The 13,128-nt window shown below is 44.6% G+C and overlaps 2 protein-coding genes across 5 annotated transcripts in view; one reads left to right on the plus strand and one right to left on the minus strand.

The window, feature by feature from the left end:
- emc1 (ER membrane protein complex subunit 1) lies at positions 1 to 8,385 on the plus strand. Of its 2 annotated transcripts, XM_019868043.1 has the most exons (23): positions 1 to 156; positions 525 to 652; positions 744 to 809; positions 886 to 979; positions 1,065 to 1,193; positions 1,665 to 1,791; positions 1,906 to 2,055; positions 2,128 to 2,295; positions 2,701 to 2,772; positions 2,870 to 2,968; positions 3,110 to 3,206; positions 3,550 to 3,666; positions 3,812 to 3,820; positions 4,205 to 4,404; positions 5,249 to 5,398; positions 5,502 to 5,663; positions 5,779 to 5,898; positions 6,255 to 6,392; positions 6,591 to 6,764; positions 6,858 to 7,068; positions 7,143 to 7,227; positions 7,501 to 7,630; positions 7,969 to 8,385. In XM_019868043.1, exons 1-23 carry the CDS (start codon positions 53 to 55, stop codon positions 8,146 to 8,148), a joined length of 2,910 nt encoding a protein of 969 aa, XP_019723602.1. In that variant the 5' UTR covers positions 1 to 52; the 3' UTR covers positions 8,149 to 8,385. The 2 variants fall into 2 exon arrangements, with proteins under 2 accessions (XP_019723602.1, XP_019723603.1); XM_019868044.1 differs by lacking the exon at positions 3,812 to 3,820.
- A 577-nt stretch (positions 8,386 to 8,962) lies between these two features.
- errfi1b (ERBB receptor feedback inhibitor 1b) overlaps positions 8,963 to 13,128 on the minus strand; it is a 12,643-nt gene continuing 8,477 nt past the window's right edge. For 2 of the 3 annotated variants that reach the window (XR_002168042.1, XR_002168041.1), the window contains exons 4-5: positions 9,738 to 11,685; positions 8,963 to 9,702 (exon numbers count right to left, since the gene is read on the minus strand). Coding sequence is in view for 1 of the 3 variants with exons in the window: in XM_019868075.1 (XP_019723634.1) it covers positions 10,778 to 11,685 (908 nt within the window). In the remaining 2 variants the exon portion in view is untranslated. Of the gene's footprint in view, positions 11,686 to 13,128 lie in introns of all 3 variants that reach the window. The other variant, XM_019868075.1, reaches the window with a different exon arrangement.

Consider the following 13,128-nt stretch of genomic DNA (forward strand, 5'->3'; position numbering starts at 1 on the left):
AAAAGACATCGTCCTACTTCCTGCTGTATGTCCCGAAGAGTGCAAGGCAAAAATGACTGTACCAATGGCTAAGTTCTTTTTGTTGTCGTTCAAAGTGATTATGTTATGCCTCGCTGTTGATGCCGTGTTTGAAGATCAAGTGGGAAAATTTGACTGGTAACAAACAATTCTGCAAACGTTTGAAAAACGCACGGTTTCAAAATCCTGTCATGTGGTGTAGACAAGCTAATGCTAACACTTGCGAGGGTGTCCGCTAGTGTGTGCAGTTATCCATTTATTGTATTTGCACTGGACTTTGTATCAAGGAAAATCCAGAATATGCGTAAAACACTGCCCGCGTTATTATTTGCTGGTTTATTGTTTTGACGACAATCATAAAGCTTAGCGTTTTGTTTTGATCTGGTAATATTAAAGTACTTGTGTGTCCATCCGTATATTTTGTTTAATGACTGAATTTATGTGATATGCTACAATGCAAAATTGCTATGTCACCAAAAACAGACCATATTCTTTTTTCTTAACAGGAGGCAGCAATATGTTGGCAATGTCCGCTTTGCTCATTTTGATGCACACCTGCAGTCATCCAAAAAGGTGATTCTGGCAACCGAGAAGAATGTTTTTGCTGCAGTAAACACCAGGACTGGAGAACTTTGTGAGTATTTTATTGGTCTGGTCTGTTGTACCCATTTATTGTTGTGGAAAAGAGCGTTTTTTGTGAGGTCTTGATTGCATGTCTGTCACAGTTTGGCGGCATGTGGATAAGAATGGGCCAGAGGGAAATATCAATGCTCTTCTTCATCATGGACAAGGTGAGTGCGTTAAGCAATTTGGACACACTGAGTTGTAGAGAGTGTTTACAGAACTATTTTATTTTTTGTCTATTAGATGCTGTGCTTGTGGTAGGAAATGGCCGCATATTGCGTTCTTGGGATATAAATGTTGGTGGTTTGAATTGGGAGATTGTCCTGGACTCTGGCAGGTGATAGACAGCTTGTCTTATGCTATGCTGCACCGCATTGTCAATACGGTTGTTGAACCATGTCTGTTTTTGTTCAACATTCCAGTTTCCAGGCGGCATCTTTTGTTGGACAGCAAGACACAGTTAAGAATGTTGCTGTTTTGAAGAAAACTGCCTTGTCTCTTCATTATCTTTCAAATGGTCATCAAAAGTGGATTGAGAATCTCCCAGATGGGTAAGAACCCCAACATTTTTATAGCTTGATGAAAATGTCCTAATAATTTAACATTTGTTTTGAGCATGGGTGAGGGGTAAAACAACTAGAAATTTTGAAATATGGTTTTTCCATATTACAAACATATCTTGCGGGTGGGTCTGGAACATTACTGCTGTAATAAACCCCGGTTTCAATTTTTTCTGTTATGTCCTAAAATGCCACTAGATGGCACCGTAGTCCTGTCTAATCGGACATTAATTATTGGTGTCAAGGAAGTATGTTGAAGTAATCCATCTCAAGTGGTGCTTTTTTTGTTGTTGATTTTTGGGCGGGTAACCCAGTCGACCCACCCCCACTCATGACCGTTCCTGTCAAACGAATATTGGATGTTCATTCGTGTTTTTTGAAGACTTTAAAATGAAAAAAAACTATTTAGTTTTCATTATGGATTGGAAAATAATGCATATGTCTTTTTTTCTGTTTTTCCAGCGAGACAGTGGATTACCAGTTTGTGTATTCTGGAGGAACTGGGGAAGTGTATGTACTGGGAGTCCTGCCTCATTCCCACATTGCTATTGTTACTTACAGTGTGGACGATGGCGAAATAATAAAGCAGGTATTCACAATTTCATGTTAGTGGCATCTGAAGCCTTTGTGGAAAACTGCACATCAGTCGTACCCGGGCGATGCTCAAGTCTTTTTGATTGACTTTCTTTCTTTGCTTGTTGAGGTTTCAGTGGAAGCGCCGTGGCTGTCAAACATACAAAGCAGCTGCGCCATGGTCAGCCAGGGAATATTGATGTGCATGGATACCTTGTCAACCTCTCTCTACATGCTTGATGTTCATGCACAGACACAGATGACCCAGATCCCTCTGGAGGTATTCACCTGAATAAAATTGTCTCCATGGTCCCGTATTGTTAATGTGTCTCAAACGTCTCCCCATCCGTAGTCACTAGGGCTCCATGTTGCACCCGACTTCCTTCCCGTGTTGGTGTCCGCCCAGCCTAATCCGTCCCGGCGCCCGCTCTCTGAGTTCCTCCTTCAGCTCAGTCCCGACCATTACCTGCTTCTTCAGCTCAACAACGGACAGATCGTCACACTGAGGGATTTCAAGCCTGTACGTAGTACACCTGCAGCATTGTCGCACACGATTTAGATGGACATGCCACTATGAAGGTGTCTGTGGACCCTTTACTGTACTCTTAATTTTGCACTCCTCAGTTATGGAATGTTATTGACGCCTTCACTGAGTGATTATTTCAAATAGGGATCTGTTGGATCGTTCGTCCCTTCTTCCACTGCTTTGATTAAAAAGTAACATTTACGGTAGAGAAACTTAAATCATGTTTTCATCCACTTCTATAGTGGAACTCGTGAAAAAGTCGATGAAATGGCAGTTGGGCACATAGTTGTGATCTACGATCACACGCTTCCGGTTCCTCACGTGATATTTATCTGCTGGTCTCGACAAAATCCTGATTTTCAAAGAGTAGAGACCTTTCCCCTTTGTCTTGAACTCTAGGCGATGCTGGCTTCATTTGCCACCACCGGAGATAAAACCGTTGTTGCTGTTATGTCACCCAAGAATAAAACGGTGAGTGAACGTGTCATTTGACTATCTTGTCTGCAATTGAAATCTAAACGTGTCATATCAAAACACTTCGGATGATTACCTTTCTTCCATCTCATAGGCCTGCAGCGTGAACTTGTTCAGCGCAGAAACTGGACGCAGACTTCTCGACACCACCTTGAATGTTAACATCGATCCTAATAGTGGCAAACCCGAGAAGGTGAGGAAATATTCCCCAGTTTTCCAGGTTCTCATCAGTCCCTGGATTAGTCCTCTCTGCTGATTTGACTCGTATGCACTTGAACGTTGGCTTTCTGTACACCCGTGCCACGTTGTCATTACTTGTGTTCTGTCTTTTCAGCTGTACGTTCAGACATTTTTAAAGAAAGACGACTCTGTTGGCTACAGGGTCATGCTGCAGACCGAAGACCACACGCTGAGCTTTTTGCAACAGCCAGGTATTGACTTTGCTTTGGAGAAGGTCCTATGCTGCTTTGCCGCCGTGCTTTTTTTGCGAGAGTGTGTGGGGGTCGGGGTGGGTAATCTCATAGAAATAAACCGTCTGCTGTCCCCATTAGGGTTGCGGGTGACTGCATTATATAGGTCTCCCTACGCTATTAGTCACTGGGGTAAAGTAGATAGATGAACAAAGAGAAATGATTTATCATGTATAAATTACAATGGTAATATAATGGTTCATAGTTTTTGGACCATTTAAATTTTTTTTTCTTAAATTTTAAGTTTTATTTTTATTTTTTTTCAAGTTGGGCAACAGTTACGTCAATTTCTGTCTGTTTTCAGGGCGTGTCGTGTGGACCAGAGAGGAGTCTCTTTCAGACGTAGTGACCATGGAGATGGTGGATCTGCCCCTCACGGGAACACAGGCCGAGCTAGAAGGGGAATTTGGCAAAAAGGCCGGTAAATGTCTCTCCCGTTTCCTTTTGGAGCACCGTAACCTGTCACGTTCCATGACTCACCGCATGACGCGGTCTGTGAATCACTTTGTTGCTTTTAGCCTCACCTTTTCTTCTTCTATCCATTTTATTGCTGCACTTGGATTCAGCCATTCAAGGTAATAAGAAAATGTTTCAGCAATTTTAGGTCAACGACGGTGGAGTTGTACGCTCGCCTGACTTGTGTACGGGCAGCATGGGATCGATGGTGGGGTTGTGGGTGTGAATGGTTGTTTTGGCCTCTACATGTGCCCTGCAACTGACTGCCGACCAGTCTAGGGAGCCTATCCCAGCTGATTTCCACCCAAAGTCAGCTGGGATAGGCTCCAGCACCCCACCGTATTTTCCCCTCACATTGCCATAACGCGTTTAAAAGTAGTGCCACATAAGAGCAAAAAAATAAAAATAAAAAATAAGTCACTTGAACCAGGCAGTGGGCACGTGAAAGACTGCAGGCCTTATATTAAGCACCGACTGTGTTCTTCACTCGCACTCTTGTCAAGATGGCCTGATGTCCATGGTCCTGAAGCGCCTGTCCTCCCAGCTCATCCTCCTACAAGCATGGGTCGCTCACCTCTGGAAGCTCTTCTACGATGCGCGCAAACCTCACAGCCAAGTTAAAAACGACGTGAGCATTGAGACGCTGTCCAGAGATGAATTCAACTTGCAGAAAATGATGGTCATGGTCACCGCATCTGGCAAGGTACTCCATGGTCTGCTGCTTCTTGTTTCATGCACATATCCTACGGAGGGCATGACCGATAGGTTTTATTATTATTATTATGATATTTTCGGCTGATTCTGATATTTGGCAAAATAAAATTAATTAAAATTAATCGCCCGATTAATTTAAATTAAAAAAAAACTTGTTTTGGGGGCACTTAATGCTTACAACAATAAAGATATGAATTACAGGCAGAACATTTGACTGTTTTACAATATCTCGTCTTTAAGGGGGAAGTGAACCCCAAGATTTTCTTTACAAGAATATGTTCTCCCCAGCCTCACTAGTCTGAACGGTGCATTCTGGTTAATATTGTGTTTGTGGAGTATGAGTTGAGCGGTAAAAGGCGCCCATTTTTGTCCATCTCAGGGGGCGACTGAAAATGACATCACAGTTGCTCAGGGCTTAGGTAATGACCAATCATGGCTCAGCTTCAGAAATCAAGTGAGCCGTGATTGGTCATTATTGTGCGACTTACTCCTCCTCCACAATATGAATCAGGATGCCGTATTTCGACTAGGGGAGGTGCATAGAACATATTATTGGAAAGAAAATGTTGGGGTTGAATTCCCCTTTAATGTTGCAACTAAGCGTATCGCATGATTTCAAGGCAGATTTTTTGGGGGATTTATGTGAAGAGATGGGGGTGTTGGAATGTTGATGTTTTTGTGTTATGTTGTAATGCATTTATCTCTTTCAAAAACAAACAGATTTTAGAAGAGCTATTATCAGCCAATTCAGTCAGCCGGCCCATTAATTGATCAGCCCATAGCCCTCCAGCATTGATCCCAAACCACCAAACTTCCTCTTCTCGTCTCTTCAGCTCTTTGGCATTGACAGCAAAACGGGCACTATTTTATGGCGGCACTACCTGGAGAACATCCCATCCAACGCAGCCTTCAAACTCATGGTGCAACGGACCACTGCCCACTTCCCTCACCCCCCTCAATGCACACTGCTCATCAAAGACAAGGTATGCCGCCGCAAGATTTGAGGCTTCAATCTCTGTCGAACATCCCCTTTTTTTTTCTTCTTTTTTTTAAATATAAATCCTGAGGCTTTTGTTTTCCTACCAGGACACGGGCTTGACAACGCTCCATGTTTTTAACCCCATCTTTGGGAAGAAGAGCCACGTTGCCCCGCCTGCTCTGCCTCAGCCAATACTTCAGTCGCTCATGCTTCCACTCATGGACCAGGATTACGCAAAAGTCTTACTGCTTGTCGATGACCAATATAAGGTCAGACTGCACACCGGCACGAACGAGCTTCCTGCTGTTGTGTGCCCGGAATCACAGTTGAGTAAATAAAAAAAAATATATACATATATTTATATATTTTTTCTTTTTATCACAGGTGTCTGCCTTCCCCTCCACAAAGAATGTCTTGCAGCAGCTCCAGGAAATGGCTTCGTCTATATTCTTCTACTTGGTGGACTCCATCCAGGGGAGACTGTCTGGATATAGGCTGCGAACGGCAAGTGACTCCTGTCCGTGGTTCTCAGGGCTGGGCCATCGTCACCCTTTTATTTATTTTATTATATAAATTTTTTTTTTTTTTTTTATTCTGGTTACTATGTCAATTTTCTTTTATTTTTATCGGCTTCTGTATTTTGAAGCACTGAGTCACACTATATTCAATATCCTGCAATAATTGATCTGATTTTGGCTAATATAGGTCGATTAAATTGTCCAGGCCCTAGTTAAAACGTCATGACACAGATGCTATCCTTTAGCCCTTTTATGGCGTTTTGAATTGATTGTTAGCATGAATCAAAACTGACTTGCCCAAGGCAGAGCTATGTGCTCACAGCACCGATTTTGCATCCTTAGGATTTGTCAACTGAGCTCATCTGGGAGGTGGTGATCCCCACAGAGATCCAAACAATTGTCTCGGTCAAAGGAAAAAGGCCAAATGAGCACGTGCACTCACAGGGTCGCGTCATGGGCGACCGCAGCGTCCTCTATAAGGTAAGTACAAAAAGTCATGTTGGTCAGAAGATGAAGAGAATCAACGCGAACATGTTAACAAAGGCATGTTTTACACTCAATATTTGTGATTGTTGTACACGACAGTAGTCCTGTGCTATTCACGGGGGATAGGGACCGAGCCCTACCGATGCGAGGACGACATTGACAATTTATTGCGATTGTTCCTGCGTGCCACAGTACCTGAACCCCAACCTACTGGCGGTGGTGACCGAGAGCACCGACATGCACCAAGAACGAAGCTTTATCGGCATCTTGCTGATCGACGGCGTGAGCGGTCGAATCATCCACGAGGTCGTTCAGAGGAAAGCCAGAGGGCCGGTGCACGTTGTGCACTCTGAAAACTGGGTGGTGGTAAGTCTTGCCGTGTCTGGATCCCCCTTCGAGCTATTACGATCCCATATTGTCGGGTTCCGTCATCGTTGGTTGAATTTGACTCATTTGCAGTATGAATACTGGAGCACCAAGTCTCGCAGGAACGAGTTTTCGGTGATCGAACTGTACGAGGGAATGGAGCTGTACAACAGCACCGTCTTCAGCTCTCTGGATCGGCCGCACGCCCCGCAGGTGCTGCAGCAGTCTTACATTTTTCCTTCGTCCATCTCCACCATGGAGGCCACGCTGACCGAGAAAGGCATCACCAGCCGCCATCTCCTCAGTGAGTTTTGTTGAAATTAGTCCCATTTTCTTTATAAACAGATCATTTCAACACTTTATCTCCCCCCCCCCCAGTTGGCTTGCCGTCAGGAGGAATTTTATCACTCCCCAAAATGTTCCTCGACCCTCGGAGGCCTGAAATCATATCTGAGCAGAGCCGGTAAGCAAATTTTCCTTGTGTTGCCATCATGAGCGGTTGAGTTGCAACATGCCAGCTGCGATATATATTGTCATCCTCGCAATATCGAGATATTTATCCATCCAGGGACTAAGAGGAAAATCGAGGAAGTCTTTTTGAATAAATCTAAAGGAAGTAAAGACTATCACGAAAAATCCCAAACTATTATAATCCTGTAATTACATATTGTCAATATTCACCAAATTGTGACCCAACAGTCGATTTTTAGTTTTCATACGTTGTTGTTATGTCCAGGGAGGAGAACCTGATCCCTTATGCTCCAGAGTTGATCATCCGCACCGAATGGTTCGTCAACTACAATCAAACGGTTTCACGAGTGCGTGGAATTTACACTGCCCCCTCTGGACTGGAGTCCACATGTCTGGTGAGTCTGTCCTCGGGTGATCTTGAGTGTTTATTTTGAGGCAGTGTCACTGGTGGGAAGTAATGTCATGCAATTACTTTGTCACTCTATTTCGATATTTCAGGCGTCTGTCCTTGACTTCATTTTTTTTTTCTTCAACTACCTCTTTTAGTTTAGGTCCCTCGGTTTGAATATATATATATTTTGGCATGCAATTACCGGTAGTCTGAACTATCTTACTTTTACAGAATTGGAATCTGTACTTGTACTTTTACCAGTCTATGTTACACAAGTCGCTATACTGCTGCTACTACCTCTGCGCAACACTCAAGTGAAACGTTCCCCTCCACTCCCCGCAGGTGGTGGCATACGGTCTCGACATCTACCAAACCCGCGTCTATCCTTCCAAACAATTTGACGTGCTGAAGGACGACTATGACTACATGCTGATCAGCAGCGTGCTCTTCGCACTTTTCTTTGCCACCATGATCAGCAAGCGGTTGGCTGAAGTCAAGCTGCTCAACAGGGCCTGGCGGTAAAGCGGTCACCGGCTGCGTCACCAGTTTTCCGACAGCCCGGACGCTGCACTTCGGACCTCAGGCCGGGAAGACGACGGGTAGCGGAGGTCCAAAAAAGGCCCAAAAGGAACTGCAGGGGGAGGGAGGGAGTACTTTTTTTTTTTTTTTGTGTCTGTTTGTTTTTTAACTTATTTGTAGGCAAAGGAACAAGTCATAGTGGAGTAATTTTATTTGTGCCATGTTTGGATAAAATCTAGCTAAAAAAAAAAAAGAATGTACTTGCCGATAAACTTGCTGCAAATAATTTGTGAGTGAATGAAGAAACCCCACTTACTACTTGAAGCAGCAATCCCAATCATACCCCATCACTTATCCACCACAGACGACGATGAGATGAAGCGTTTATTTCTGCCGGGCAGTCATCCTGCCACTCCAGCTGCGTGTGTGTGTAAGGCTCGAGAGTCATTACAACTGTTCAAATGAGTGACAGAATTCAAGTCAAGGCACCACTGTATGTTGTGTGTAGAAAAAAAAAGAGTTCTTTACACAAATTTAATAAGTTATTTATAAATATTTTTTTTTAGAAATCTACAATGATTATAACTGCATAACTTCCAAACAGTGTTCACTGTGGCTGAGGTGGACACACAACCTTCTCGAGAATGTGAAACATGTCAGTGTAACAGAGGTTGAAAACACAGCACTGATCCTCCCGGGAGGAAACGTAACATCACGTCCAAGGCGTACGCGCACATGAACACACACACACTGTAGATACTGTACTGTGTTTTGGCCGATGTGACAAAATGCAATTCATATGGGGTCCATTATGTTCACTGGACATATTGTGGGGAAAAAAAAATCACAAGGTTTACAGCATTTAAGATGACTTTTTCAGCCATCGTCTGATTTTGGTTCGGATGACTTTTAATCATGTAACCTCAAGAAAATAATAAATCCAATTGATGTCGTGCTAATGAATGTTTCACTGTTTCATCTTTGAGATATACAATAACCCCAGTTTTAAACTCGAGATACCACGTGAGCAGAGCTGAAAGATAGACAGAACCAGTTTTGCATTCTAAATGATGACATTTTTAGGACGGTTGTGCAGTGTTGTTCTCGCTGTTCTATCAACTGTCATTATGATGAGATCTATTTTCAAAATTATACCTATAAGATTTCAAGCAGCATGCTGAAGAACACATGGAATGATAAGTCTGACACAAGCCCAGCTTGTTTATACAGTAACGATTCGCTCACATTTAAGTGCACAACATAGATTGGAGTATCTGCTCTGCTTGGGTTGCAGCATGTTTTGTCAATGGAACGTTACAGAGGACGGGAATAAAATATTGTCCCCAAAGGAAGTTCCTTTGGGAACGACAAGGCAACTCAAGCCTCCAACTCGAGAGAGAGAATACTGGAATGTTAAGAGGATTTCCAGGTTGACCCAGAGCAGATACTGTCTAATACTCACTGGCAAAATGCCAGAAGCAACAAACTCAGTCCCGTGCTGACAAACATATTCTTAAAATGACATTAACAGTTGAAAGGTAAGGCGCGTGAATTCATCTTGAGGATTTTGTCACACATCAACAGTCAGTCACTCTTGTTTGAGAAAATGTCTGACTGAAGCTATCGTGTCGTACTTCCAAACCCATTTGAAAAATTTATTCTTCCTGGTTATCAATATTTCCTGAGAAAACAAAAAAAAAAACGTGGTAATGTATAGGGTGATTTGGCGCTGGCTTGTGGCATATCGGTGCCGAAGAACTATGTCAAAGTGAGACAAAGGAGCTTTGTTTAGTCAGGCCATAGCCCTGTCTAATAGGAAAGTCGTGCTTTGCCACCATCCTGTGGCCTCTCTAGGCAATCACAAACCTTTTTAAGGTCAATTTCAATTCTGGCGAATATTAAACAATTTGCAGCAGGACACAAAACGTCAGGGGAAAGTACATAACCAATTGTCAGGGTATGTAATACCACACCATACCCTTAAAGTATTGTACCAACAATAGTCTTTAGAGTACCTAATGGCTTGAGTCAGTCCATTGATTCTTTCTACTAAACGGGCAAGTGGCAACAACACAACCGCTGGAGGGTTCCACGGTGTGATGCGTTATGATGTCACACTATTGAGTCATTTCTCACAATCGCACTGACATTATAGCACAGCAAGAAGGTGAAAGGAATGATGTCAGTGACTATTTTCTCCTACTTTTAAGACTCATAGGGCTTGATTAACGAAGCTCGCAAATTGCATGCGCTTTAAAGAAGTAGAAACTCTGAGTTGGTCGATGGAAGCTCCAGCTTGTTTACTTTCAAACCTAGCATGTAGCAGACGTGTGCACATTTTGAGCTTGGCGTCTCTGATCCACTGGTGAAAGGACACTTTTGATCCTCCCCGCTTTCATCTCGAACTGCTTCAAACAACAAAGCGTCGGCAGGAAAAGTGGCTAAGATTGCATGAAGTTATGTTAGCGTCTTTAGTCATTTCATGTTAACTGTTCTGTTAAGCGCTTCGTGACAGCTGCAGCTGTTGTGAAAGCGCTATCGAGATAAAGACGTTGTACGGTATGGTTTCAATTTTGTGCCCGTTTTTTGAATGTGCAAAACCTGAAGTAAACCAACCCCACGCGGGTTTATTTTAACTGTTCTGCCATTCGTTTCCCAACCTGGCGGGCTCGCTCAAGAGTCGCCCTCGTCTGTCGGCCAATGTCTTTTGCCGCGGCGGGAGGAGGATGTAGTGCGTGGCGCTGGCCTGTCTGCCGTCCTTCAAAATTGGAACGATGCAGGGGGAGATCTGAGCCGCGGGGGGCGCCCTCTCGCTCAGCAGCGACTTGCTCACATATTGGGGGTTAGCAGCGAAACTCTGTGTGGCCGGCATCACGCCGTTGATGTAAATGGGTAGGCTTTTGGGACTCGGGGACCGTGGCGGGCACGGGGGCACCAGAGGGACTCTCGGGGGGATTTTAGGCGGCTTCTCCTCGCCGGCCGCAGTTTTTAGGTAAGTTTTTGGCGGGATTGGGATACGAGGAGGAATTTGGGGCTTCTCGGAGGGGGTGCTGGAGCAGGAGTTGAGTTTATAGTCTGGGTGTCGACGCCACGACATATCCTGGTGGTTTTCCGCCAGGGGAACAGGATGCCAGTCGTTAACTCCGAGCTCAGCACCTGCGCCTGTTAATTTGTCCTCTTTGCCAGGCCAGGAGAACGCCAAGGAGGCGTTGCCAGGCTGCGACGACGCCCCCAGGTAGGCGGGATTTACTTGACCTCTGCTCCTGCACACCATCTTAGGGCAGCTTTTGGGCAGAAGCGGCCGTCGCTCGCTGGTGAAGAACTCCACCTCATTATCTGCTGCCTCGTCGGACATGTGCTCCTCGGGGTCAGGTAAGGGCGGCAATGGTTTGGCTTCTCTCTGCGGGCCCCAACACACTGTCCATCGGTGGGAAGTACAATAAGGCACCACCTGGTCTCCTTCATGAGGTCCAAGTGTCTTGTCCAATGGGAGGCAGCAGGAATCGGAGTAGGATGGAAACTTTGGTAGAAAAACGTTTGCTGCCAAAGCACAAATGAAATACAGTGAATAAACTCTTGATCTATCAAAATGGGTGGGACGAGATCTACATTTGCTACATAACAAAAATGTATGTAATAATAATAATAATGGTTTTGGTCAAGTGGTTAGCGCGTTGACCTCACAGTGCGGAGGTGCAGGGTTCGATTATGGCTCCGGCTTTCCTGCGTGGAGTTTGCATGTTCTCCCCGTGCCTGCGTGGGTTTTCTCCGGGTACTCCGGTTTCCTCCCACATTCCAAAAACATGCATGGCAGGCTGATTGAACACGTGAAATTGTTCGTCGGTGTGAGTGCGGATGGTTGTTCATCTGTGTGTGCCCTGCGATTGGCTGGCAACCAGTTCAGGGTGTCCCCCACCTACTGCCTGAAGACGGCTGGGATAGGCTCCAGCACGCCCCGCCACCCTTGTGAGAATAAAGCGGTTCAGAAAATGGATGGATGGATGTTTTTTTTTTCCTTAACACAGCAAAAAGTTAATTCTAGGAGAAACTACATTTGAATAAACGAATGTCAAAATTGCAACCAATGTAATGCTGCCATCTGCGCCCATCAATCGCTGTCTCTCCAGTGATTAGCAATATTTTATTCATCAGGTTGTATACAAAAAAATAAATAAATAAATTGGCAGTGACAAACGCTAGGCTGGCACACAGCTTGTTTTCCCCATTCCCCAATTAAATGTGTGTCACTGTCCAAATAATTAGGGTCCTATCTATTCAAGGTCCTCCTATCAGAGCTTCCCTCTAGGGAGGAAACGGCTCTCAGAGAAAGAAACCTGGAAAAAGAACATGCAATCCCTCAGGCGAGCTTGCCGATTGGTCAGGAGGGGCAAAACACGCAAGGGGGGGGAAGCGGCTGACGAGGAGGACCAAACAGGAAAGGGAGCGCAAAAGCCTCGAAAACAAAAAGCTTAACCCGTCACCTTTGTCGTCAAACATCAGCCACAACACCCTGATTAACGCGGAGAATGGCCACTATCTTAACAGAGCTTCCCATAACTTTCCTTCTGGAAACATCCGACGTGGCCCAGACTGCAGGAGCAGCTGGTGACCTGGCAGGAAGAGGGTGGGGGGTGTTGAGGGGGTTGGTGGGGGGCTGATAGGATCCCCTCCAGGAGGCAGCTCAGTCCACCCAAAGCCTGCTGAGCGACTGCATGACTTTCGAACGCTAAAACAACAAAGTCTCCATCGGAAGAATTCGTTTTTTTTTGTTTTTTTTTTTTAATCATATTAAGCTGAAGTGAAAAGTAACACCACAAGCCTCATTATCAGGCCGGACAAGCATGCCATGAACAGAAGTCCTGATTTCAATTCATCAAGCAGAAGATAATTTCATCACATACTAGTATAATATTGTGAGGATTAGGGCCCAGTCAATAGAGTTTTTTTTTTTTTGGGGGGGGGGGACCACTGCGAATTACGCAA

Source organism: Hippocampus comes, unplaced genomic scaffold, assembly GCF_001891065.2.
Source record: "Hippocampus comes isolate QL1 unplaced genomic scaffold, H_comes_QL1_v1.1 scaffold157, whole genome shotgun sequence".
Taxonomy (NCBI): domain Eukaryota; kingdom Metazoa; phylum Chordata; class Actinopteri; order Syngnathiformes; family Syngnathidae; genus Hippocampus; species Hippocampus comes.